Source organism: Hippocampus comes, unplaced genomic scaffold, assembly GCF_001891065.2.
Source record: "Hippocampus comes isolate QL1 unplaced genomic scaffold, H_comes_QL1_v1.1 scaffold326, whole genome shotgun sequence".
NCBI classification, from domain to species: domain Eukaryota; kingdom Metazoa; phylum Chordata; class Actinopteri; order Syngnathiformes; family Syngnathidae; genus Hippocampus; species Hippocampus comes.
The window spans coordinates 839,293-863,664 of NW_017805930.1; the positions used below are offsets into that span (position 1 = coordinate 839,293).

The 24,372-nt window shown below is 44.0% G+C and overlaps 3 protein-coding genes across 5 annotated transcripts; 1 reads left to right on the forward strand and 2 right to left on the reverse strand.

Annotated features, from left to right (window-relative positions):
- The first annotated feature begins 417 nt into the window (after positions 1-417).
- On the forward strand, positions 418-5,243 carry apol (apolipoprotein L). 2 transcript variants are annotated; one of them, XM_019889899.1, is made up of 4 exons: positions 418-599; positions 2,591-3,136; positions 3,357-3,473; positions 3,561-5,243. In XM_019889899.1, the coding sequence occupies exons 1-4, from the start codon at positions 586-588 to the stop codon at positions 4,504-4,506; spliced, it is 1,623 nt and encodes a 540-aa protein (XP_019745458.1). In that variant the 5' UTR covers positions 418-585; the 3' UTR covers positions 4,507-5,243. The 2 variants fall into 2 exon arrangements, with proteins under 2 accessions (XP_019745458.1, XP_019745457.1); XM_019889898.1 differs by lacking the exon at positions 418-599 and adding an exon at positions 1,183-1,364.
- A 436-nt stretch (positions 5,244-5,679) lies between these two features.
- Positions 5,680-12,127, reverse strand: eif3d (eukaryotic translation initiation factor 3, subunit D). Of its 2 annotated transcripts, none has more exons than XM_019889897.1 (16): positions 12,017-12,127; positions 11,115-11,240; positions 10,980-11,025; positions 10,402-10,538; positions 10,238-10,323; positions 10,070-10,142; positions 9,216-9,331; positions 9,012-9,144; positions 8,757-8,904; positions 8,553-8,683; positions 8,382-8,467; positions 7,249-7,378; positions 7,035-7,177; positions 6,681-6,873; positions 5,875-5,968; positions 5,680-5,793 (listed from the first exon to the last, which is right to left on the reverse strand). In XM_019889897.1, exons 2-16 carry the CDS (start codon positions 11,235-11,237, stop codon positions 5,780-5,782), a joined length of 1,653 nt encoding a protein of 550 aa, XP_019745456.1. In that variant the 5' UTR covers positions 11,238-11,240; positions 12,017-12,127; the 3' UTR covers positions 5,680-5,779. The 2 variants fall into 2 exon arrangements, with proteins under 2 accessions (XP_019745456.1, XP_019745455.1); XM_019889896.1 differs by having other exon boundaries at positions 9,216-9,337.
- Positions 12,128-12,504: 377 nt separating this feature from the next.
- On the reverse strand, positions 12,505-23,414 carry rab40c (RAB40c, member RAS oncogene family). The gene is made up of 7 exons (XM_019889864.1): positions 23,118-23,414; positions 21,254-21,415; positions 19,387-19,447; positions 17,719-17,779; positions 17,519-17,596; positions 16,422-16,644; positions 12,505-16,248 (listed from the first exon to the last, which is right to left on the reverse strand). The coding sequence occupies exons 2-7, from the start codon at positions 21,393-21,395 to the stop codon at positions 15,974-15,976; spliced, it is 840 nt and encodes a 279-aa protein (XP_019745423.1). The 5' UTR covers positions 21,396-21,415; positions 23,118-23,414; the 3' UTR covers positions 12,505-15,973.
- Positions 23,415-24,372: the final 958 nt, after the last annotated feature.

Consider the following 24,372-nt stretch of genomic DNA (forward strand, 5'->3'; position numbering starts at 1 on the left):
AGAATGCCATAAGATAATGAACAAAATAGGACAAACACTACAAAAACAAATATATAAAAAAGGAAGAACAAGAACAAAAAGATGATAAAAATGAACAAACATCAACAAATAAGAAAATCAACAAACAGATGAACGAAGTGCATCAGCAGAAAGAACATATGCTCGTCCACAATCTTAACCTCCTGGGACCTGGCGTCCACACCAAACGTTTTTGGTTGTCAAGACTACAATGTTAAATTTTGGACTACAAGGGCCTGGCGTCCACTTACGAGGACGTTATACATCATGTAAAAAGATAATTCTTTGTTTTTACACTCATCAGGTCCCAATTAGCCGAAATATCAAAGAGAAAATAAAAATGCATGCCTTGCAAGAGTTCGTGTCTTAGGAGGTTAAAAAAATCTTAAATGCAAGTAAAGGCGGCGTGAGGAGGGAGAAGAAACAGTTGGAAGTGGGCGTGGCTCCAACTGGCAGCAAGGATCATCAAACAGGAGCTGCAGGTTTTGCTCAGTCAGTGTTAGCAGAGGATCCAGAGTGAATCCCCCAAAACGTTTGCACACTCTGGATCCACTTCATGACAGGAACATGCACGAAGCCAGGTAAAGTCTCTTGAAGCCACCAAGTTGGTCGGTATTCAGTTTCTTGAGGTCAACAGCACAATAATTATGTACCATACTAATAAAAATGAACACTAAGGATGAATATAAAACAAGGGAGATCAACGGAATGACAACGAACATAAAAAAATGGGTAACAAAAATACAAAGAATGCCATAAGATAATGAACAAAATAGGACAAACACTACAAAAACAAATATATAAAAAAGGAAGAACAAGAACAAAAAGATGATAAAAATGAACAAACATCAACAAATAAGAAAATCAACAAACAGATGAACGAAGTGCATCAGCAGAAAGAACATATGCTCGTCCACAATCTTAACCTCCTGGGACCTGGCGTCCACACCAAACGTTTTTGGTTGTCAAGACTACAATGTTAAATTTTGGACTACAAGGGCCTGGCGTCCACTTACGAGGACGTTATACATCATGTAAAAAGATAATTCTTTGTTTTTACACTCATCAGGTCCCAATTAGCCGAAATATCAAAGAGAAAATAAAAATGCATGCCTTGCAAGAGTTCGTGTCTTAGGAGGTTAAAAAAATCTTAAATGCAAGTAAAGGCGGCGTGAGGAGGGAGAAGAAACAGTTGGAAGTGGGCGTGGCTCCAACTGGCAGCAAGGATCATCAAACAGGAGCTGCAGGTTTTGCTCAGTCAGTGTTAGCAGAGGATCCAGAGTGAATCCCCCAAAACGTTTGCACACTCTGGATCCACTTCATGACAGGAACATGCACGAAGCCAGGTAAAGTCTCTTGAACCCGTTCCAAAGACTTTTAAAACAGCAGAAGTTTGTGTTTCTCATTTATCTTGTGACATTTGACACTTTTGCACCTTTACCTAATAATAATAATAAGAATAATAATAATGATGATGATTAGTTCAGCCAGGATAAGAAAACATGATGATCGTTTCCTTGTGATACTCCCTCGAAAGTAAGGAATATGAATGGTTTCTCCTGTTCACTTCCTCCTGCTATTTATGATGTTGGTCAGAGATGCCCAGGAGGGAGCCTTGGCCCACTTCATTCAAAAAGCATGCCTCTGAAGTAAGGATATGAAAGCATCCAGTACATATCCCTGCGGTACTCCCCTGAAAGACTTGAGTCATGACACATTTTGTCTACTTTGTCCCAGAGAGGGAAACGGTTTATCTTTTTGTCCGGATTATTATCTTTGGAGGCAATGACAGCAAATGGTGGAGGATCCACTACATTTCCCTGTGGTACTCCCCTGGAGAGCAGAACAGTGAGCTTTCTTCTGTCCATTTTCATCCCACTGGGGACAATGTGATTTTTATTCTCCTGAAGGGAGCATACTTCACCATGGGTAGTACCGTAACAGCAAACCCAAGAGGATTCATCGCACTGTTTATTTTGTCTACTTACAGTTAATTTAGGTTTAAGGTTTCTTTTTTTCCAAACAATGGTCTTTTTTTCGGTGAAGAGGAAACACTCTCACCTGGCTGACAGTTTCGGCTGTTGCTTCAGCCTTCATCGGAGCTGTCAATGATTCCTGGTGACGTGTCTTAAAAACAGCTGACCGGGTCGGGAAAGACTTTTTCTCTTCACACCCCCCTGGAAAAAAGAAACCTTAAACCTAAATTAACCAAGAGGTCACTGTCCTTTGTACTCCCCGGGAAGTTGTGATGTTTGTCATTCAAGGGAGAAGATAAAGCATCTTGGGTAGTTACAACAGCAAACCTGAGGATCCAGGACATTTCCCTGTGGTATTCTTCTGCAAGAAATGAATAGTATCAATAATTTTCCTCCAGCCACAGAAGAAGCGACATTTATATTTTGTCTAAATGTGTCTTAGAAGAAGCCATACTCATCCTTAAGGTAGCATGCTTCATCGTTGAAGGTCATGCTAGCAAACGTGAGGATCAAGGACAGATCCCTGTGGTACTCCCCTGAAGAATGGAATGGTATTGTTAAAGTTTTACATTTTAAAAGTTGTGATTTTTGTCCAGGAATGCTCTGAAGGAGGCCTTAACCTGCTACGCCTCGGCCACCCTGTGTGACATGTCGACGGTGAGTCACTTCTGCAAAGGTATGTCCGAGTGGCGGCTGCAACGCGACAACGAAATCAACACCATCAAAGACATCATCATCCGAGCAGAACTGAAGCTGGGCAGGAACATCCTGATGTACGTGAAGAACAAGATGGCTGCGGAGAACAGGCAAACTGCGCTAGAGGCGGGACTAGCAGCAGTACTAAAGGACATCTTGCTCGGCTTAGAAGAACTGGAAGTCTTCGTGATGGCGCTGGAGAGGCTAGCCACCACTTCATTGCTCGTTTTCCGGGACGAGGTGGTGAAACTTCCACAGGGGCTTGGCTGCTGGGATGTGGCAGTCGCCGTGGCCTCGGCACGTCGGGCTTGCCCCCTTGCCGCTGAGTTGAAGCAAGACGCCAAAGTCGTCTTCTTGCCCAGGCTGGACAACGCAGCCGTGCTGGCACACCTTCTCGACAAACATGTGCAGACCGCACAGCAAATGTGCCTCCTGATGGACAAAAGGTAAACCACACACACAAGCAAAAAAATTGCCTCCACAGTCCCTGGATTTCGTGTTAATCTTCATCATTCTGGTTCCAGCTTTCCGCCATCCCCTTAAACATGCAAAATGTCATCATGTTTGTTCCACCTTTAGCTCCGTTCATACAATATCAGAATTTGGGAAGTTGCAATTAGACAATGCAATGCCCCACTTTGATGTGAAGGCATCCTCTTCTTATAGCAAGGTCAACGTGGTCCCCAAAACTGGGTTGGACGTGCGAGTAGAGCTCCCTATGGATTTATCTTCAGAGGACACACAGAGGATGTTTGGCCACATTCAAAAGTGTGACCAGATCAGGTGACCCCGGATTCAAACCCAGAATCTTTGACTCTGAAACAGATCAAAATCATCATGAACTTTTGGATATCCTTGTCTTTTCTCCAGGAATGATGCAGACTTCCGGCTGGTGTTCCTGCTACAGGAGGACGTGTGTCACCGCTTCCTGGCTGTGTTCAGCCAGCGTCGGCCCAGGATGCTCGAGCTCCTGGACCAGTTGGACCAGAACATCGAGGAGCTAGTCTGGAAGAACAAAGCGGTGAAGATTTCCAGTGTGGCGAGTAGCTCAGTGGGTGTGGTGAGCGGTGCGCTGTCAATTGCTGGGCTGGCGCTCATACCCCTCACAGCTGGAACCTCGCTGTCTCTTAGTATGACCGGACTGGGTCTCGGTCTCGCCAGCTGGGCTAATTGTGCCATCACCTCCATCGTGGACTACAAACTGGAGCAGAAGTCAATGAAGAAGATCAGTGAGGTGACTGAGAACTTCATCGAGGACGCACAGTGTCTGGACGATATCGCCAGCGAGACTCGGCAACTGGACGCCGCTGTCAGTGAAGTTCTCTGCGAGTTGCCGGAGGTTAGCAAAGTCGGATCGGCCGCAGACGCCAACTCTACCGTGAAGACTACGAAACGCAGCAAGGAGGTGGCCACCAGGGTGGGCAAGGTGGTGGCAGTAGGTGGGAAAGCGCTTCGGAACGTCCACAGGGCCGTGGCCGACGTCCGCAACATGGGCAACACGGCCCTCAAGGGATCTGTGGCTGTGTCCCGCACGGCCAGAGCCGGACTCATTCCGTTGAATGGAATTTTTATCGGCATTGATATAATCATCATCTGCACGAACAGTGTCGCTCTGTCCAAAGGGTGTGAAACCAAAGTGTCACGCTTCCTCAGAGCCAGGAGTGCTCTGTGGCGGGCAGAGATGGAATGTTGGCAGAGGATGCATGACTCGTTGACGCGGGGACTGGCAACCTTTGAGGGAAACTGGGCCGTCCTCGAGGTGCCGTTTTACCGTGACGACAAACAGAACGAAAAGCAACGTTGCATCACTCAGTAGCACCTAGAAAACGCGATCAATTTCCCATAGCTGAGCTAAACACACCTAGATGAGGTGTTTAGCAGACTATTGAAGCTAATGTAGTATGGATACATTCTGTAAGTGCTACACAGTTCGTCTACGAATAAACTGTTCAACCTGGTAGAAGTCTGAGGGATTTTTAAAAATGTCATTTCTGACAGAATTAGCGTGGGAAGTCAACATTGAAATAGAAAGGGGACGGTGTTCCTTCACAAACCGGGCTGTCATCGAGACGCCGTTTTAGAATGACGACAAAAAAGCAATGCTTCAGTAGTACCCAGAAAGCGTTCAAGCCAACCACATTGGGTTGAATGAAATCAGACATAACTTGTCAAAGCCAAGCTAAGACACCTGAACGTGCTGCATAGCCTATTAGCATAGAAAATCGGATATGCATGTGCTCCACAGTGCCTCCACCAAGAAGTTGGGTAAACCAAGAAGACCGAAGTCAGTCTTTGTCTCAAATCACATGGCATGAATGTCTCCGCAAACCCAAACACACAGTCACGAAGACTGATTTTAAGCCCTTGTATGGCTTTAAAAAAAAAGTTCATGATGACTACAGACTACTGGAACCGATTATTACTATTATTTTCAAGGGGGAAAGCTGATACTGTACTAACAAATCAATTGTTTCTTGTGAGAGGCTAAAAATGAGCAAAGCTAACTTTTTCAGCAACCAGTTCAGGGTGTCCCCCGCCAACTGCCCAACGACGGCTGAGATAGGCTCCAGCACCCCCGCGACCCTTGTGAGGATAAAGCAAATCGGAAAATGGATGAAGAATCATAATAATCCTGAAACATTTCACTTTGTGTCGTGACACAATATAAAACTTTTTTTTCCCAGTTGAATGACAGGAAAAATATATATTTTTTAAATGGTATTCTCAATGATTGAGATGCACCCATAGTATTTGACCCTTCTAAAATAAGATTTCTAACTCGCTCCCAAGAGCTTGCGACGCATGTCGCAGTTCACCTCGGGCACAAGGAGAGTTTACTGTCAGGACACTTTGTTTGAATGTTCAAATATTGAAAAATAATGTTGACTTTTTCCCCTTACGAGAGATGCTGTAACCGCACAGTTGACTCTCTCGTTAAGCTAGTAAACCTGCAAACTCTTGATGACATTTGAAAAAAACATTAGAAAAGTTTAGGCCAATTGGATTTTATTGATTGGGAAATTAAATGCGTGTGTGTGTGTGTGTGTGTGTGGGTGGGGCAGGTTGTTTTGGTCACCAGGCGCCATCCTTCAGTTCTCTTCGTCTGGAATTATAAGAAAGTATTTTCCCGTCAGTCTGCATGGCATCAGGTCATCTCGTTAACTGAGTGACGTCACCGTCTCACCTTCTTCCTCCTCGTCCTCTTCATCCTCCTCTTCATCCTCCTCTTCGTCGGAGCTGAAGGTTCCGTCGGGCAGGCTGTAGACGCGGATGACTTGCTGCGGGGGCAAATTAAGGGCCCATCAGAAGGTTCGCACCCTTGAATTCTTTCTTGCGCGTTATCCTCGACCATTATTGTAAAATGTACTTTTGATTTTTTGGGCTATCATTCTGGTAGTACGACAGCTTGTGGCATTTGGTATAATGTTCAGCAGCTATGTTGTGGTCCTTTGCTACAATGCAGATTTTTTTTTTTTTGCACCCAGTTAATGCATCTGTTTTTATGCAGATGCATTAACTTTTTATGCAGATGTATGCAGGGAAGGCCAAATTTCAAGTTGTGCACCTTCGGTGTAGTACCACATTTTGCCACAACATGCCAGGCAGCACCGAGGTGTAATTAAGAGGGAGAAGAGGCAAAGAAGTAGCAAATATACTGCATGTCTGAGTATTCTTGTATGCTCTGTTTGGATATGTTGCTGCTCTGTGTGTGTTAATCAAAAACTTTATCATTACCATTGACACATATGCTAATTTCACGTTAGCCTGTCTATGGTATTTTGCATATGTTAGCATTCAGCCAGCATACTTATGTTCGACGAAATGATATGAAATGTTTGAACATTTGGTGTTTAGAGAGAGAGAGAGAGAGAGAGCAAGCTTTTTTTTGTTATGTGTCAATTGGACATTCGTCTTCAAGTGGGAGTGACAGCCTGAAGCAGACACGGCTAGAGGCTTGGGGTGGCGACGGGAGGGTTGGGTGCCGCTTACCTTGTTGGGGTCCTTGAGGATGAGGTACTTGCCCTCGTCCAATTTGCGGCAGATGTCGATGACGCAGCGTAGGATGCCCCAGGCATTCTCCATGCTCAGGTTGATCTGGCTGGCAAACTCGTTGGGCTTGAACTGCTGGGTGCCGAGAACCACGTGGCGGGCGGAATCCTTCACATGGTAGCGGGACACGTAGCTGCACGGAGACATTTTGACAAGTGTTACAAACAGCTAAATGCTTAAAAATCCTCATGACAGTGTTACCTCTGCATTGCTTGGGATAGGCTTTTTTTTTTTTTTTTTTTTTAAATAAACACTGCCATTATTGTAAACCCAGCATACTTGTTCGGAACTCACCCCAGTTTGAGGTACTCCGAGCCGGCCAGCATGGCGCAGCAGGTCCAACGGGCCAACTTGTAGCTGTTGTTCTTCAGCTCGGTGGCCAGAACCGCACCTCGCTGAGAATCCAGCTTCTGGCGCCAGTCTACACCGTTACAATGCTGCCAGGAGAAGACACGACCGTCACAATCAGACTGTCAAAAAAATGCAACTGTACATTTTGTCGTCTTACCCTGGAGTCCCACTCGTTGAGGGTTTTGATGTTAATGAAGGACACTTCCCCGTTGGCGCCCGTCATCACGCCGTCATGCTCGCAGCGGACAATCAGGTCAATGTCTTCGCCCAGCTTCCAGTGGCGGTACCTGGCGGCGGAGATGAAGTGGTAGAAATGACCATGATTAGCTGTATTCTTTCAGTCTATTAATTGCTCTGTTGTAGAATAGGTTATTTAATGTTAAATGCTTTGTTACAGCTGCAGTTGTCGTGAAAACGCTACATAAAGAGGTACTACATTAAAAAAAAGATATCTAAACTGACAAAAACCACAGATACAAATCCGCAATAAAATGTACTTTTGGGCATGAAATGAAAAACTGGATAATCAATCAATGTCAACAGCATCACAAGATATCCGCATTCTCCGCTTTTGTGGCAATCCGCTGCCTCCTTGACAATAATGCAATGTTTTTGTGGTTCCAAAGGGCGTTGGGGTGGAAAACAGTATATATGTGTAGCCTCAAAAGAACACAGGGTCTCAGTTTTCCCATTTTAGTGCACTTGTCGGCTCAATCACTTGAGTGGCGAAAAGTCGCCAACTCAAATTTTTCCGCAATGGTCCAGTTTACTTGTGTTCAGACATGTCACTTGATGTTTGACTGGCTTAAGCATCGATAATGATATATTTAAAAGTAGTGGGACTACATAAAAACAAACCAACTAGGAATTGTTATTCATTACTATCCTTTTAATGAATTAAGGTTTGCTTCCGGCTTTGGCCTTCCTGTGTGGAGTTTGCATGTTCTCCCCGTGCCTGGGTGGGTTTTCTCCGTGTACTCCGGTTTCCTCCCACATTTCATAAACAAGCTTGGCAGGTTAATGGAGCACTGTAAATTGTCCCTAGGTGTGAATGTGAGCTCGGATGGTTGTTCGTCTATGTGTGCCATGCAATTGGCTGGCAACCAGTTCAGGGTGTCCCCCGCCTACTGTTCGAAAACGGCTGGGACCTATCCCAGCGCGCCCCGCGACCCTTGTGAGGATAACCGGATTAGAAAATGAAAGGATGTCTGGACAAAGGGGCATCAGAGACCCCCAAGAAGCGGTTTGATCACAAGAGCTTTCCAAAGACATCAAATGTTTTGAGCTCACCTGTAGGCAACAGATGCCACCTCGCTCTTGTCCATGTCCTCCTCCACAAAGGGGTTGCTGGCGGAGAACTTGTAGCGCTCGCCGCCCTGAAGTCAATGCACATACGTTTGGAAAATATTGTCTCGGCAGACGCAATTTGTGCCCATGAAGGCGTCGCGCTTGCGCTCTCACCATGCGCAAGCACTGCTGGCTGAAGTTGTGGTTGATGTAGGTGGCCTCCATGGCCAGGTTCCGCGGGGAGTTGAAGGAGTTGCCCTCGTCCTGCGGCGGCTCGTTGGCCGTCTCACTCACAGTCAGCAGATCTTGGGAGGCGGCGCGCACGTGTCAAGTGAGGCCGCGTGCAAACGAAGGCAACGGCGGCAATAAGACACTCACCAAAGTCAGAGTTGTCGCGCTTGTCGAAGAAGAGCTTGTTGCCCACCCGCTGCACGATGATGTCCCAGGAGTTGACTGAACGCGTGCAGCACATCAGGGTGGCCAAGATGGCGTCGGTGGCGAACACATTGCCTTGGGTCTTGGCCAGCTACACAGACAGACATGTCTGAAATATCTATCCGAAAATGTTTCAAGTATGGGCGGACACCCTGAGGCCAAGGATAGAAATGTGTGGCAGGACGTGTGACAGCCAACCTTGCGGATGACGGGGTCGTCGGTGGTGGTGACGGTGTGGAAGATTCGCTTGATGCTCTTCAGCTGCTTCTCGTTGCGAGTGGTGATGCGGTCGAAGGCTTTGTCGTAGTACTCCAAGGCGCCACAGCACTCGCTGTGAAGGATGTGAGCGGCGTTCAGCGGGGAGACGGATGCAAGACGCAGGGCGGGCAGTGATGCGCTTACATGTCTACGGGGTCCGCCACCTCCATGTATCGCATCTTCATGAGTCTCGGGAAGTCCATCTCCTCCTTCACCTCCCAGTCGCTGCGGACCTCCACTGAAGAATCTCGAGGCTTCAGCTGAGCCTTGGCAGGGATTTAAAAACAAAACGAAAAAAAAAAAAATCCCCACGTTGGATCTTACATCATGGATCGAGTCTAAATCTAAAAATGTTGATACAGCCCTGCTAGATGAGATTAAAAGAATATTTCAGGTCATTTGTCTCAACAGTTTTTGTGTTTTTCATTTACTTATTTTCGGTTTGCTGGACACACATTAGATTTATTTATTTAAACTTCCTTAAGTGTTACAAACTGATGACATTTGTGTTAATCAACTCAGTGATATCCCCAAAAACTGTTCTGAAATTTGTTTAAAAAAATATTTTAATTTCATTAAAAAAAAAAAAAAAAAAAGAACGTTGTCCATTCACCAAATGAATTGAAAAACAATCTAGAATGAGTGTCATCCAAAATATTGAATTTAATGTATTAAAATAAACGTGAAAAGTACCATCGGTATAAAAACTTAAAATGTTATCAAATACTTAAAAATCTAAAGTATTTCTTTTAAAACAGTTATAAATCAAAAATGTTTAATTTATTAACAAGTATTTCCTGAATAAATGTAGTTAAAAAGCAAAAGTAATCAATATTTACTAAGTACTGCATAAACAAAAATATTTAATGAAATATAAAACTTTAGGCATCTCTTTCTAGAAACAAGAGGTTTAAAAAAAAAGTCTCTTGTAGGATAGTGAAACAAGTTGCAACTTGAAGTTGGTGCGTACGTCCTCTGCATTTAAAACGTGGGCATACCTGAGACTTCTGGTCCCACTTCTGACGAACGCCAAACTGTTTCTGAAACTTCTTCTGCAGGCGCATTCGATCCCTGCAAAGACAACACAAAGCGGAAGGAATGAATGAATAGATACCAGGGACTGGCCACAATTTTTTTTTTTAATTGATAACTCATCATCATCTGACCTCTCCTTTTGCTTGGCACTCTTGGGCAGTGTCTGCATGTTGAATTGCGTCAGGTTCCTGCGGTCTTTGTCCCTGCGCAAGTTCCTCTGTCACAGTGGAACGGAAGATTGAGCCGGTTGACAAGCCTCGATGTTCTCTTGCTACAAGCGGTGCGACGTTGTTACCTGAGCGAACCTCATGCGGTTCCTCTGGTAGGCTGTCTTCTGCATCTTGGCTGTGTCCACCAGCTGGAAGCTGGTCTCGTCCTCCTCGTGGAAGTACGCGTACTGGCTACCGCCTCCGAACTGGGACGAGTACTTGTCTGTGCACGGAAAACATTTGTAGGCTAAACGGTCATCGTCGTAACAGGAGACACCTCAGTTGACTTCCTCTCAGCCAGCAGAAAAACATTTGCGCAAAAAGGTAGTACGCCATCCTTTCAGTGTCCTGATGGAATCATTCGGCCATCTTTCGCGCCGTTAATGATTTTATTTGGGACGTTACCCAGTTTCTGTTTGTTCATAGGACCCTCAACCAGAATTGCCTCGGTTTTTTTTTGTTTTTTTTTTTAATCTCATCCATTTGTGATCAAAGAGTTGTATTTAGTATCCATTTAGCACATTTTAATGTGGCCAGTGGTTGTTTGAGTGAAATATTTGTCACGAAATTGGTTCGTTTCCAACATGTGAATATGAACATGTTTAGCTTTTTGATGTAACTTCATCTTCTCTAATTTTGAGGTTTCCAATTCTAAGTCACTCACTGGTGTATCTTTTGTCCTGGTAAGTTGCTCCAGTCCAGTCAGCGACCTGACAACCACAAGATGATGACGACAACAACAATGTGAGTTAGAAGAGCCAAAATTAGTGAAAAACAGTCCGGTGTGACTGGAGCACACCTTTCCCAGGCGGTCTCCTTTGCTGAAGGGCTGGTAAGGCATGTCCTTGAACTTCTCCGGCACGGCGCAGGGACCCCATCCCGACGGGTTGTCCTGAATCACGGGCGCGTTGAACTTGGCCATGACCTGCCGACAGGATTGGAGGAGTTGAAATATTACACTTTGACAAGTCATAAGCTGCATCTAGACTGACTGAGCCATGTTCCACAGGGTCTCAGGCTTTAATAAAGCACTGTTGTCTCCAGCAGGGCACTGCAAAAAAGAGGCACTGCTCAGTTTGCGCAGTGGGCTAGTCATCACAGACCCCTCGACATATTTCTTTTTCGTAATGCTAAGTGATTTAGTGATTTCGTAATGCCACTTGATTTGCAAGTGTTTTGGGATCAGATTTAGGGAAACATTTGATACATTAATACGCTCTCGTTTTCAGTATTTTATTTGTGGGTCGAACTGTTAATAAGAGAGAATTTTATACATTTTGGTGAGGCTTGCAATTACAACAACAAAAAATACATTGAATTTATGTTACAAGTGCCTGACGTCTAAATCAGTGTTATAAAAATAACTTTTCGTATAGTCACCAAGCTAGCTTCGTTTTTGGTGAAAATCTTAAGATGAACTACATAGTTAATAAGCGAACTTTTTTTATATTGCAGATGAAGAGTCAAAAGTTATATCACGCGATAAATGTTCAAAAGTTAAAAAAGAGAAGACCAAGCCGCCACGAGCGCTAATGCTACTAACGTTACAAGGCCAGTCATCATACCAGGGAGCCGCGCTAGCTAAGCTAACTGGCTCGTAAACGAGTTACTCCGCAACAACTTTACTTTAGTTCTCAGGAAATACACGCGTGAAAATAAGTTATTTTCGCTCGTTTTTTTCATGAGTCGCGGTGTTCTTACCGTATCCGATGTGACACGCTAAAATGGCTTAAATGGGCCCGGTGTACTTGGGAGAAAAATCCCCGTACAGGGCGCCGGCGTGAAAGGAAGTGGCTAACTGCCGTCAAGCATATTGTCACTGATGTCGTAAAGTGTCGCTGTCGAGACCTTCATTTCGAGTACATAACCGCTCGCAACTGTACTGTACTTTCAGATCATTTATCGCCGAGTGAGATTGTTGTTGATAAAATAGTTGAAGTTTACTTAAATATGAACGCAATACAGTATTTTAAATGACTGTACATTTCGAATACAGTACTGTATTTATGACGTAAAGTGCAGTTTCACACTACGACCACCAGGGAGCACTGTAGCCTTATTGTTCCACATTACAAAAACGACAACAAAGTACAGTATTTGAACAAGGACATGCGCTATTTCACGCCTTATTTTGTTTACATTGTTGCATTAAGATATATAAGTAATAAACAAAATGATGAGTCCAAACATTAACTTGAACATTCAACTGTTTATTTGTGAAAAAGTCTCTTCAAACCCTCACAGCGTTGAAACTGTACAATCAATAATTTAAAAAGAGGAAAATATTTCAGCTTATTACTCAGACACACATACACATACTCACACCTCAGATGCAGCAGCCATCAGCCCCCAAAATAGTGTTTAAATGTGTTTTTAAGTCCATTTTACAAGACTGCTCCTTTACTCAAAGCCAATAAGGCCAATCAGAGGGCATCCCCTGAAGAGGTCCTATCATGCATCCTTTTCTCAAATCATTTAAGAGGTCGTGCACACGCAAAAACAAACAAAAACACGTTTTTAGTCCATTAGTCAGCAAGTACAACGCATCTTTCTTTTCCAGCACATCACCAGAGAGGAAAACCTCTTCTGGAAGTCTTGGCAACAATACTGAGCCCAATTTGAAAAACTCAAGTGGCACACAAACATTTGTTCCATTTGCTGCACTAGTTTATCTTACACTTCATCCAGAGTCAGGAACTCTATCAGAGAAGATATAAAACAACACAAATTACTCCAAAAAGTGGTTGTTTTATGTCACAGGTAGAAAATAAAATAGTACATTAACGATCTGCAGATATGTCTTTCTCTCATTTTTGTGCATGTTGTCCCATTTTCAGAGTGCCACGGGTGAAAAAGCAGTAGCAAGGGCTGGCAGGAAGGAAGGAAACACATTCCCAACAACAGGAGTGTCGTTCCAAACACGAAAATCCACCACACGCCGGACACTTGTGCCAGGAACATTCTCAGTGCAGGATTACAGCTTCAGGCCACACCAACAAAGCCAGTGCAGCGGGAGGGAAAAAAAAATGCTGATTTTCGTCAGATTTGTTCCAAAATTGATGTAACACTCTTCCACACAAGCCACTGGGATGATAGTTTGGAGATGAATTTGGTGTAAAATGAAGAGAAAAAAAGAATTGAAGTATGTTTTCTGATCACAAAATCGGGTGTGTCAAACACATTTCATGACTGTAAAATGATATCAAGTGTATGTTGCGCACACAATTGCTCCTGCATTTTATAGTTATGAAAGTGAGCCCCTGCACAGTTGTGGTTCGGCGATTGAAAATTCTAACATCTGTAAAAATGTGATTAAAAATGGCATTTTACCGTCAAGATTTTATACCCAAACGGGAAAGAACAAATTGATTTACCAAAAAAACATGAATTTGACACACATGATTTGCTTTAGTAGGCCACAAAAAAATGCACCTGGCCCCGGGGCCTTGAGTTTGACACGTGCCCTGAATAGACGAAAAACACTTCCCATAAAAAGCAAAATACACATGATAAAATACTGATATGAGCTCCTAACGCTGCCGTTTAAGAAGAGAAACTGAGCTGGGAAAGGAAAATGAGGTGGCGACGTTGAAGGGAAAAAAATGGCGGCAAAAGTGAGAAACAGCGTGAGCTGTGGAAAGGGGGAAGATGAAAGCGCAGCGCAAAGAAGAAGATGAAGACGCCTCCCTGAGGAGTGTTCATTATTCAGCAGCAATGAATCATGGGATGGCGCACGGAGGAGGCGGCGAGGCCGACATCAGAAGGGTCGGGCTGCATTCAGAATCATTCACACGTTTGTTACGCAGGGATTTTTAGATCGTTGATGCAAGGGCTGAAACGATCCGTGGCATCTTCCCTAAATACTCTGTAGGGCCATTTATAGAGTGGACATTATCGCTGATTCATCTACTCATCAAAAGCGAAGTGCAGCAATTATTATTTCGCAACTAATCAATGATCAAACTACTTCAAAACTTTTTGGATCATGGATTAATCATGTCGAGCAAACTTTAAAATTGTCCAAATCCTCACAATTTGAGCCTCTCAACAGTAAATAACCCTCTAAAAGCAGAATCAAAATAAGTCTTTTGCAAACATCTGTTTTGACTTTGGAGAACAATGATCCACATTTTGGCTGACGGATGCTGAACTTGTGCGTCGCAGGACTGCAGCCGTCCCACATCAACCGATAACCGTGTCAATGTAACTGTGGCTGACACCATAATATAAATATTTTAAAAACACAATATGACGGATAATGACATCCTTCGAAGCGGATCGGGTCCCTGGTGAGATTTGGTTGTTTTTTTTTTTTTTTTTTAAATGCCGTAGTAAAAATTTCATGTGGCTGAAAGGCATCTTCGCGCAACATATTTAAAAATCCGTCACACAAGGACAACCCCATACCTCTTTCGCACCCCTGACACGAGATCATATTAGCCATAATTGGGGGAGGTAGGAAGCCACGTGGAACGAACGGGAGCCAAGTGTTGTGATCTAAAATGGAGCCCGAGTGCTAGTAGTAGTAGGCAAGTCCAAGTGTACAAAATGAAGAGAAATCAAGGAAAAGAGTCCTTCGCTAGTGTCAAGTTAGATCCAAGTGTGAGGGACCGTAAACAGTTACTTTTCACGCCAACAAGCGGGTGATGCACAGAACAAAAACCAGGTTTGATGCATCCGATCGTTCCATTTTCAGACACGCTAACGAAGTCTGCTAGTCACAGGTCAGGACCTGGAGCAAGCCGGGACTTGTTGCGTTTAGCTCCAATCGCGAGACAGCCGCTTGTTGATGTGCAAAGGAAAGTACAACGAGGCGCTCCAGTATGTGAGAAGTGTACGAGCTTCCGAGGCGACGACACAAGTGTGTGCATTGAGTGCGTGTCAAGTGTATGAGATGGTGGCAGAGGAGTAAGTGAGGAACATGTCAATGTGAACTGTATGTGTCACATGAATGGAGATTGAGTGCGTGTGGCGTGTACAGTGTGTGTGACGGGGTGTTGAATTCACTCCATTTTATTTCATCAAGTGGTTGAACGCAATAAAATCATCTTGATCCAGAAAATCTTTTTCAGAAGATGCTACATCGACCTCAAAAAATGTACCTGGAGACAGACCATTTTATTGCGTGCAACCACTTGATGAAATAAAACGGAGTCAATTCAGCATCCCGTTTTTTTTTTCCAGTTGTTCTGTATGTGACGACGGTTGTTTTTAAGAGGAACGTGTATGCGTGTGCGTGTGTCGCCAGTCCGGAGAGGGTTCCAAGAGCGCATGAAAATACTTGTGTGAGTGTGTGTGTGTGCGTGAGCGTATGTCACTAGGCGAAATGTGCTAGTGTGGGAGGCCATTTCCAAAGTGTGCCAACTTGTAGCTTATTGAGCTTGAGAATCAAGAAAAGATGACTTGTGAAGAAAAAAAATAAAATGTAAAAAAATACAGAGACACTTCATGAGTGCCTCTGTCTATACAGGAGGAGAAAACTCCTTGTTTGTCTCTCACGTGACTCGTGGTTTCGGTAGTAGCAGCGGGACACTCAAAAATCTTGGACTCCTTCTCCTGGGACTGCGCCCTGACCAGCGTCAAAGCTTCCCAGGCCGGCCAGTCGGTCACCCCGCTGGCTGTCGTTCCCCGGGGGGTGGTGGGGGTGGGAAGTAGCAGTTAGGAGATCTTGCAGTTGCTGCGCGTGCAGTTCTGCGGGGGGCTCTGCGGGGGCCGGATGGACTTGGAGCGCTTGAGGCTGTTGCCCTTGGAGCCGCCGGCCGGGTTGGCCAGCGAGTACGAGCGTCCGTGCATCATGACGGCGTTCATGCCGTTGGCCATGGAGAAAGACTTGAGGTGGGACTTGATGGCCACGGGCAGCGGCAGCTTGTCGATGAGGTGGACCGGCGTGCACGACACGATGGCTCGGCAACACAGGTCCTGCAGGCTGAACACTGGACACCCAAAACAATGACATCATCATCATAACAAGTGCGGGATGGAAATCACACAATAACTGAAATTCGGATTATTACTTTTTCACGGCACTGTACATGATGCAAGGGTAATATGATCCAAAGTCCCAACTTTTGCGATGGGCAAACCGTCAAGACGACTCGGGACCTACCTCGGTTGGGCTTCCAGAACTTCTCCATGCCGTGGCGCATGAGGACGATGCGCGACAGCTCAGTGAAGGACTCGATGACGTTGAAGTTGCACAGAGGGCTCACCTCGAAGAAGGTCATGCCGTTCTTCTCGGCGTAGGCCCGCGCCTGCTCGGTGGGCACCTGCCGCTTGAAGGCCAGGTGCAGGCGGTTGCCCACCAGGATGCGCGGAACGCCAGGCGCGTGCTGCATGAGAGTGAGAGTGAGAGAGAGAGAGAGAGAGAGAGAGAGAGAGAGAGAGAGAGAGAGAGAGATTTGATGTTTAAAACTGAGAGACTGGCGAAGCGCAAAGATTCATTGAAAGCTGAGGTAAACAAAACAAAAGCCACACTTCAAAGATGAAAAACAGTTTCTTTTAAATTTTGAAATCAAATAAGAAGAAATTATAGAAATATATTTTTAGACATTGATTGAGTTCTATTCATTGTATATATTAAAATATGCTAAACTACGCTCACTTTTAAATTATATTTAATTAAGTAAATCAAATATTTTACTCATGTTATTCTTATTCTATTAAGTTTTTCATTGAGATGAACGAACGAGAAAAATAAATTCAAAATGTAAATACAACAAATATTACAGGGCTCTTGTTAATGTTACACAAAAAAAATAAATAAATAAATAAAAATAAAAAACCTGTCGCCAAACATCAGTTTAGGTTCAATGAATACTCTAAATTGTCCAAAGGTGTGAGTGAGAATTTTGTCAACTTGTGCACTGACATTGGCGACCACTCATGTCCTGCCATTGACTGGTGACCACTCCAGGGTGTACCCCGCTTATCTCACCAAAAGTGAGCTACGGTGGAGTGCGAATGCTTGTTTATATAACGTGCTCTTCCATTGCCCGGCAACCATTTCAGAGTTTAGCCCGCCTATCGCCTTAAAGTCTGCCGGGATCGGCTCCAGCTCACCCGGGGACTCTTTGAGAATAAACACTGTCAAGGATGGACAGACGAATGGCGACAGCTGAATGTCAAGATGAAGAGAAGAGAGTCTATGTGGTGCGTTTAAGCACATGGCAGTGAGATCAATTGGCCGGCGCGGGGCTCACGAACCTCGTCAATCTCTCTGATCCACCGGTCGATGCCGTCGAAGGACCAACGGTTGGTGATGTCGTACACCAGCAGGATACCCTGCACGCAAGGGAGCAGAAGGTGAGAACGCAGTCAAGGAGAACGCACGAGGCCTTAGTGTGTGTGTGTGTGTGTGTGTGTGTGTGTGTGTGTGTGTGTGTGTGTGTGTGTGCGCGCCTCACCTGAGCGCCACGCGAGTATGAGCGGAAAATGGTGCAGAAACGTCCCTGTCCTGATGTGTCCCTAAAGACGAGAAGAATACAGGACAGCAAGTGGAAAAAAAACATAAAAAGAAGATTTCTCATCATAGGGGTGGTACACCTGCAGGCAATTTACAGACGCAGAAGAAGCGAACAATGCAAGTGCAAGGAAAGCTATAACTTCCCACGTTCCCTGAAGGTAACACAGATAAGAGAAAAAGACAAAGGAAAATAGGCCGCAAACATTTAATTTCATCGACTAATGCTCAAAATTTATTGTAATCAACATGTTCAATTGCTGTATATTTCCAGCAATATATGCAATTTGTAAGATGACCAGAATATGAGGAAAAAAAACAACAAAGACCTCTTAAAAAAAGACAAATAAACAAAAAATAATGTTCAATTGCAGGATTAAAAAATATTGATTTAATATGGTGCTTAAAGATTTTATACTCAGTGTTCCAAATTAGTATGCAAATAATGTTTTTCTCAGATTTTTATAGTCTATGAAAATGGCACAATGGTAACACAACAATGTCCCCCCCCCATCCCCTTAGCGGGTCGTGTTTGCAAAAATCAAAACCATCTTACCAGATCAAGTTATATTTGAATGCAGGATTCCTTATTTGATATCAGCTTTGAAAAAGAATATATTAAAAAACAGCCTATAGACTACAACAGACTAGATAAAAAAAAAATCTGAGAAAAACAATTTGCATTATAATTTAGAAGCTTGTGTAAATAGTGAAAAGGCTGTTAGGAAACATTTTGCAAAAGCTTCCTGAGGTTTGGAACCCCTCAAAATTGCTTTAAAATGGTCGGTTTATAGTGTGAAGCATACAACCTGCTCAGAATAAATATTTTTTCGAATGTCAAAAGTGGGAAAAAGTTGGTGTCATTTTTCTGAAATGTTCTGTTTGTGAAGCGTTCACGCAAGAACCCCAGTTTGGGAGTGCAAGACCATTTCAACTGCTGATGGGCAGCTTCAAGACCACCCAGAGATTTTTTTTTACAGTTGCCACCTCTCTGCTGCCGTGTGTGACGCACGCAAATCCGCTTGATCCAAAACACACAAAGATGGCAATAGATCCAAGTCAGCAGGAGTGACAATGAACAGATTCGCCGCCACAAATGGTTCGGGATTTTGAGATTTGAGAATCTGGCATGCTAATGCAAGTCAATTTGGGACGCCTGGTGTAATCTGAGCATGACTGCAGTTGCGCCGAAGAAAATGCGGAGGAACACGTCTCCTGGGAAAAAAAATCCCTTCCCGTCCTTTGGCCACCTCAGTCTGAGTTAGATCAGCGTGAGTCATGACACCGACACAAACGGCGGCAAGAAAAGTGAAGTGTGACACAGCATAAATATGAACGATTCCGTGCGGAGCTGCCGGCTCAGCTTCTCCGCTTTGCCCCACTTTCATGAAAACGCGCTTGTGCCGCTCACACGGAATAAGACACGGGAGGCATAAGTGCTGATGTCAGGCACGTTGGCGCAGGGCGGCCATTTTAGCCGGCTTTTATTTTTTTTTTGTCAGCTCACTCTTCCGTGTGGAAGGTATCGATGTGATTGGACGTCATTCGTCTGCATCCAAGGAGCTTTGAAATATATTTTAGCGGAGCGAGAAAGTTGCTTGGATGTACTCACCAAAGCTCCAGCTTCACCCTCCTGCCATCCAGAAGAATGGTGGTGGTCTTATAGTCGATGCCTGCATGAAGAGGAAGAAGAACAATGACACTGTCACTTCTCCCACAATGCACTGCGGGGAGGGTTAGGATCTACTTGCAACTGTATTCGGTGCATGTGGTATTGTGATTTTGAAGGCAAATTCCTGCCATCCTTCATTACGTTCAAAGCGGGACTTTGCACTTCTTCACAAGTTCAACAAGATTTTAATTGTCCTCCGAATGGTTGGTTTAACGGCCAAAAGAGAAAACTCGTCCGACGACACCTGCCGCTTCGTGTCCGGACACGTTCCCCTTGCCGGATGATCTCAACCGGTTTCTGTGGTTTTGCATGCGGTCGGCGGGAAAAGACCCAAGGCCAAATACCTGAATCGCAGATTGACGACTGCTTTACTACTTTGGACGCAGACGTTTTATTGTGAGCATGAGTGACAGTGAAGAAAATAATACAAGATTTTATTTCGCCCAGTTCTAGATTAAATCAAGTGTGTCACATTTTTTCCTTCTAAAAGTCATCCGCTTAATTCCACATTTGGACAACGTGAAATGGCGATTATGGGCCGCTTGCTAACATCAACAACCTCATGAGATCTTCTGCGATAAAGTGCTGAGCTAATTCCATTGCCGAGTTGGCGAGAGCGCTTCCTGGGATGATCGATGGCTCTTGTGATGTGTACGCTCGATGCTTCTATTCTGGGAGATGAGAGAGGACAACTCGTTCAAAGAGACGACGACGACGATGACAACCTCACGGCCTCCACGGCATCTTTAAAACTAACTATGCTGTTAGGCGACATATTGCGGTGTTGATTACGACTCTGGAAGAAGAAGTTGTTCCTTCCTGGTCAGAGGATATGCCATATAGTCCTTATTTCTGGCTACATCCGCTCAGCCTATGTAACACATTTAAATTGTCATTAAATTTACATTGTAAATGTTTAATTGCAAACATGTTAGTGTATTGATACAAAATAAAGGCCTCATCCTGGTAAAGGCATGACTCTCAACAAACGTTCTGTGCTGCCTGCAGTTCAGGAAACAAATGCTTCCGGCCGCCGCGGGAGCAGGGAAATTAGCAACTATTTCATCACACGGATGAAGTAACTCTGACAACAACACAAATTTGGCGCTCGTATGAACACACTAAAAATACCAACACAACACACGCACACACACGCGCAGCACAAAAACACTTAATGGCTCCTCGCCTTAAAAAAAGAAGAACCAGAGGACATTTTTACCCAATCCCAAGCTTCGGCTTCTTCTGCCCTGATTTCCTGTTGTTTAAATATTTATTCACAAATCGTCCTTGTTTTTGTTGCTTTTAGCCAGAAGGTAGCAGACAAACAGTTGACTTTTCCTCATATTTTGACTTTAAAGTTAAGCTCCATACAGTGCTACGAATGCTAAATACAGCCTCTTGTTGTTTCAACACCAAAAGAACCTGAGCCAGGCGCTAAAATCTTTTACTCAATGTCAGCAAGAAGCCTAGCTTGAGAGCACAAACACAGCATCGAATTTCTTCTATATTTACTGAAGAAAGACAAAACACCAAGTATTGGTATCAGAACGACACAGGCCTGATAATGCGTACGGCACGCTACGAAAGTTAATTGCCGACAGGTGCGGCTGTGACGCAGTTCGACTGGCCTGGAAATAGACCGGCCATTCGGGAAAATCAACACATTTTCCCGAAATTCCCGATGGCCGGCACGTCCCTGTTGCTGAGCTTCGAGGCCGAGCTTTCGCGGTAAGCCTTTTGGGACTCGAATAATTTGAGTCATCAGAAAAAACGTTGCAGCTCTAGAAACTGTAAAAACTCAACTCACCGCTGCTGTATGCGTAGGGCGATTCAGCCGAGCCGTCCTGCAGGCTGTCCAAGATCTCGCCCTTGCCCACGTCGCTATCGCCTACCAGCAGGAACTTGAGCAGGTAGTCGTAGCTTTTCACCGGGCTGCCCTGACTTCCCATGGCCTCCTCTCACATGAGCCCTGGTGAGCATATCAATGATGAGGGCATCACAACAAAGACGCTCATGATGGACGGAACGCGCTGACTTCACACTTGTGTGTCATCTGCAAATAAAGGCGCAACTGGACTAACAACAATTCACCGGTGGGATGCGGGCTCGAAGCAAAACAATACATATAATCGTCTGACATTATAGAAATCCGAGATCCGGTTCAGACAAATCAAGTTGGATTGGGGAGCCAAATTCACATTAATTGTCTGAAATATAAACACCATAGAGTGCTTTCAGGTTTTTTATTTTTTGGAGTCCTTAAAGGTACAGTGTGTAGAATTTAGTGCCATCTACAGGTTAACTAATAGAACGCAATGACCAAAGCTCGACTCTGGTGCCTCAGAGCGACCTCACTTTGCTAGCCTATCTCCAATTTCTTCAGCAGAGGGGCAAGCAAAATGTCACACCAAACAACTTCTAGTATTCCCTCGAGTGACGGACTAAGTGCATAGCATTTGTTTGTCTCCTTCTGGTATCGGTGAAAGGTGGTGGCGAAATATGGCAGCCTCTTGTATGGGAGGCGCACCCTAGGTAATATAAATAGCGATTACTTCAGCTATAGTTACATCCTAAAAATTTAGGTTGATATGAAAGAACATTTTTTTGCATACTACTGAAAGTAATAGTGTTTTTTTTTAATTATGAACAGTGAAAAATCAACACATTTTTTCCACACTGTCCCTTTAATAGAACACTAATAACGTATCTAACATGAGAAAATTGTCACAGAAATTTTTTTTTCTCACATGCTGGGACCAATGGAAGCTATTTTTATATTTTATGATGTCTTAGAAGTTTTGCTTTAAGCTTTTTCAAGGCTGGTTGGAATCTTCTCGGAATAGTGTTTTTTACATAACCATTTATGAGATACTGTTTTACATTTTGATGTAGTTTTTGACAATGAATCTCAGACTGCACAACTACATTTGACTCATTTTCTTAATTGTAATAGTGCCACTTCTATTAACCTTTGAGTTTGACTGTCGAGCTGGATTAAATTAAACAAAACAGAATCGAACTGAATTAAATCAAACACCATTTGTTGCCTTCAAATAGGTGCAAAAGAAAACCAAGGTCTGGGATCTAATGCAAACAGATTAAGGTGTATTTGGAAGGCTACAATTATTAGTATTGTCGGTAACATAACCGGAAAATTTAATTACAGGTTAGTGTGTGCTGACTTGACGGTTGAGTAATTTAACAATAATAATTATACTTTCAGTTGCCTTTAAAAAGAGAGAGAGAGAGAGAGAACAGAGTCGTGTAGGTAATGCATGAAAATGAAGGTGAATTTAGATTGCTTAAAATTACCCATTAGAACGTTGTCAGTTACAAAACCACGACAAATTGGACTTGTGCGGACTGGAGTGTTTAACAAAACAACAATATTTTTTCCCCCTTTAAAAAAGGCGAGAGCGAAGTTATTCGCTAATTATTAGTAACTTAGGGAACAACAAGCTATCCCACTGCCCCACAAGCTAACGCGCTAACATCCTTCTCACAGCTGAGTGCCGCTAACGTCATCTCGTAGGCGCCACAAATGATTGTGAATAATAATCAAAAGTATTTTATGACACCGTCACACCGATCGCATTCACCCCGAGTTACGGGAGTGAGTCAAACACACACACACACACACCGGTGTTAGCAGATAGTTAACTGGTGCTAACCTGGTGAGCTCCACTGCCAGCGACGCTTGCTCGATTTCAGGCCGCCTCGTCGTCTTCTCGTCCGGCTACGAAGATTACTGGAACGTCCCTCCGTCACATCCAGGGAACGGTGTTACGCGGGAAGGCAGGGGAGAAGAGCGCCGCGGCGGGGACTCTTATAATTCCACTCCGAATCCGTGCGCGTCCTCCGTCGTATCACTCCGTCACGTCCATGTTTCTCCATTCCTCCGGACCATAGTTATGGACAAGCCGAGAACAGTGAGGCAATCTGCGGATAGGTGACAGATTGCCGTTGTGTTACGCTCCCCAGTTTTGAGCACCCGCCTCCTCACTCGCATGATTGGTTGTTGCCCTCATGGAAGTATAGAAGGCGAGGGTCATTGGTTGGATCACGCTGCCAATCAAATCCCCTTGTCAACAACATGCAAATCGTGTGTGAAAACAAAGTTGATCAAATATTCACACTAAATAAAGACAGAAGTAATATTTATGACTCGTTCTTTTTTTTCCAAAAGTGATATTTTAGTTATTATTAACATTTTAATCAGAATGCTGCTCGGCACCTCACTTGGGCTCCCGCCCAATAGCTCAAGGTCCCGCCTTTTTATGCAGATAATTGGTTGCTGTATTCACCATGGAGGAGGCAGACAACAGCATTGGTCAGGAGAAGTTGTCAAACATACATTACACATAGATGACAAGGATAAACAACAAATAGATCTTAATTTCGCATTAAATAAAAAGAGAAGCACTACTCACGACGTGTATATATATTATATGTTTTAAAAAGCTATTTCAGTCATTTGAAATTTTTAATCAGAGAGCTGGTGGGCTCTTTCTCGCACTCCCGCCTTAAAGCTCAATGGCCCGCCTCCTCAATAGCTTGATTGGGCACTGGGTTCATCAACGCGAAAGCTGAGGACGGCATTGGTCGGGAAGAGTTGTTAATCAAACTCCACTGTTAACAACAGGCAGATGGTGTGAGAAAAAAAGACCAGCTAAACAAAGACAGGACACGAATTGAAAATGAGCTATTCTTCTCGAGTTAACATTTTAAACACTATTATAGACCGGCTAAATTTAATGAGCACACTTTCCTGAAAAAGCAGCGATTTCTTCTGTGAGAATGTGCCAATTTGATTGAATGACAGGCATAAAAAAATAATGTACACTAATGATTGATGAAAATGAGAATATCACTCTTGGGATAGGATTTGACAGTTTATGATCAGAGAATGAAAATATTTGAAAAGCC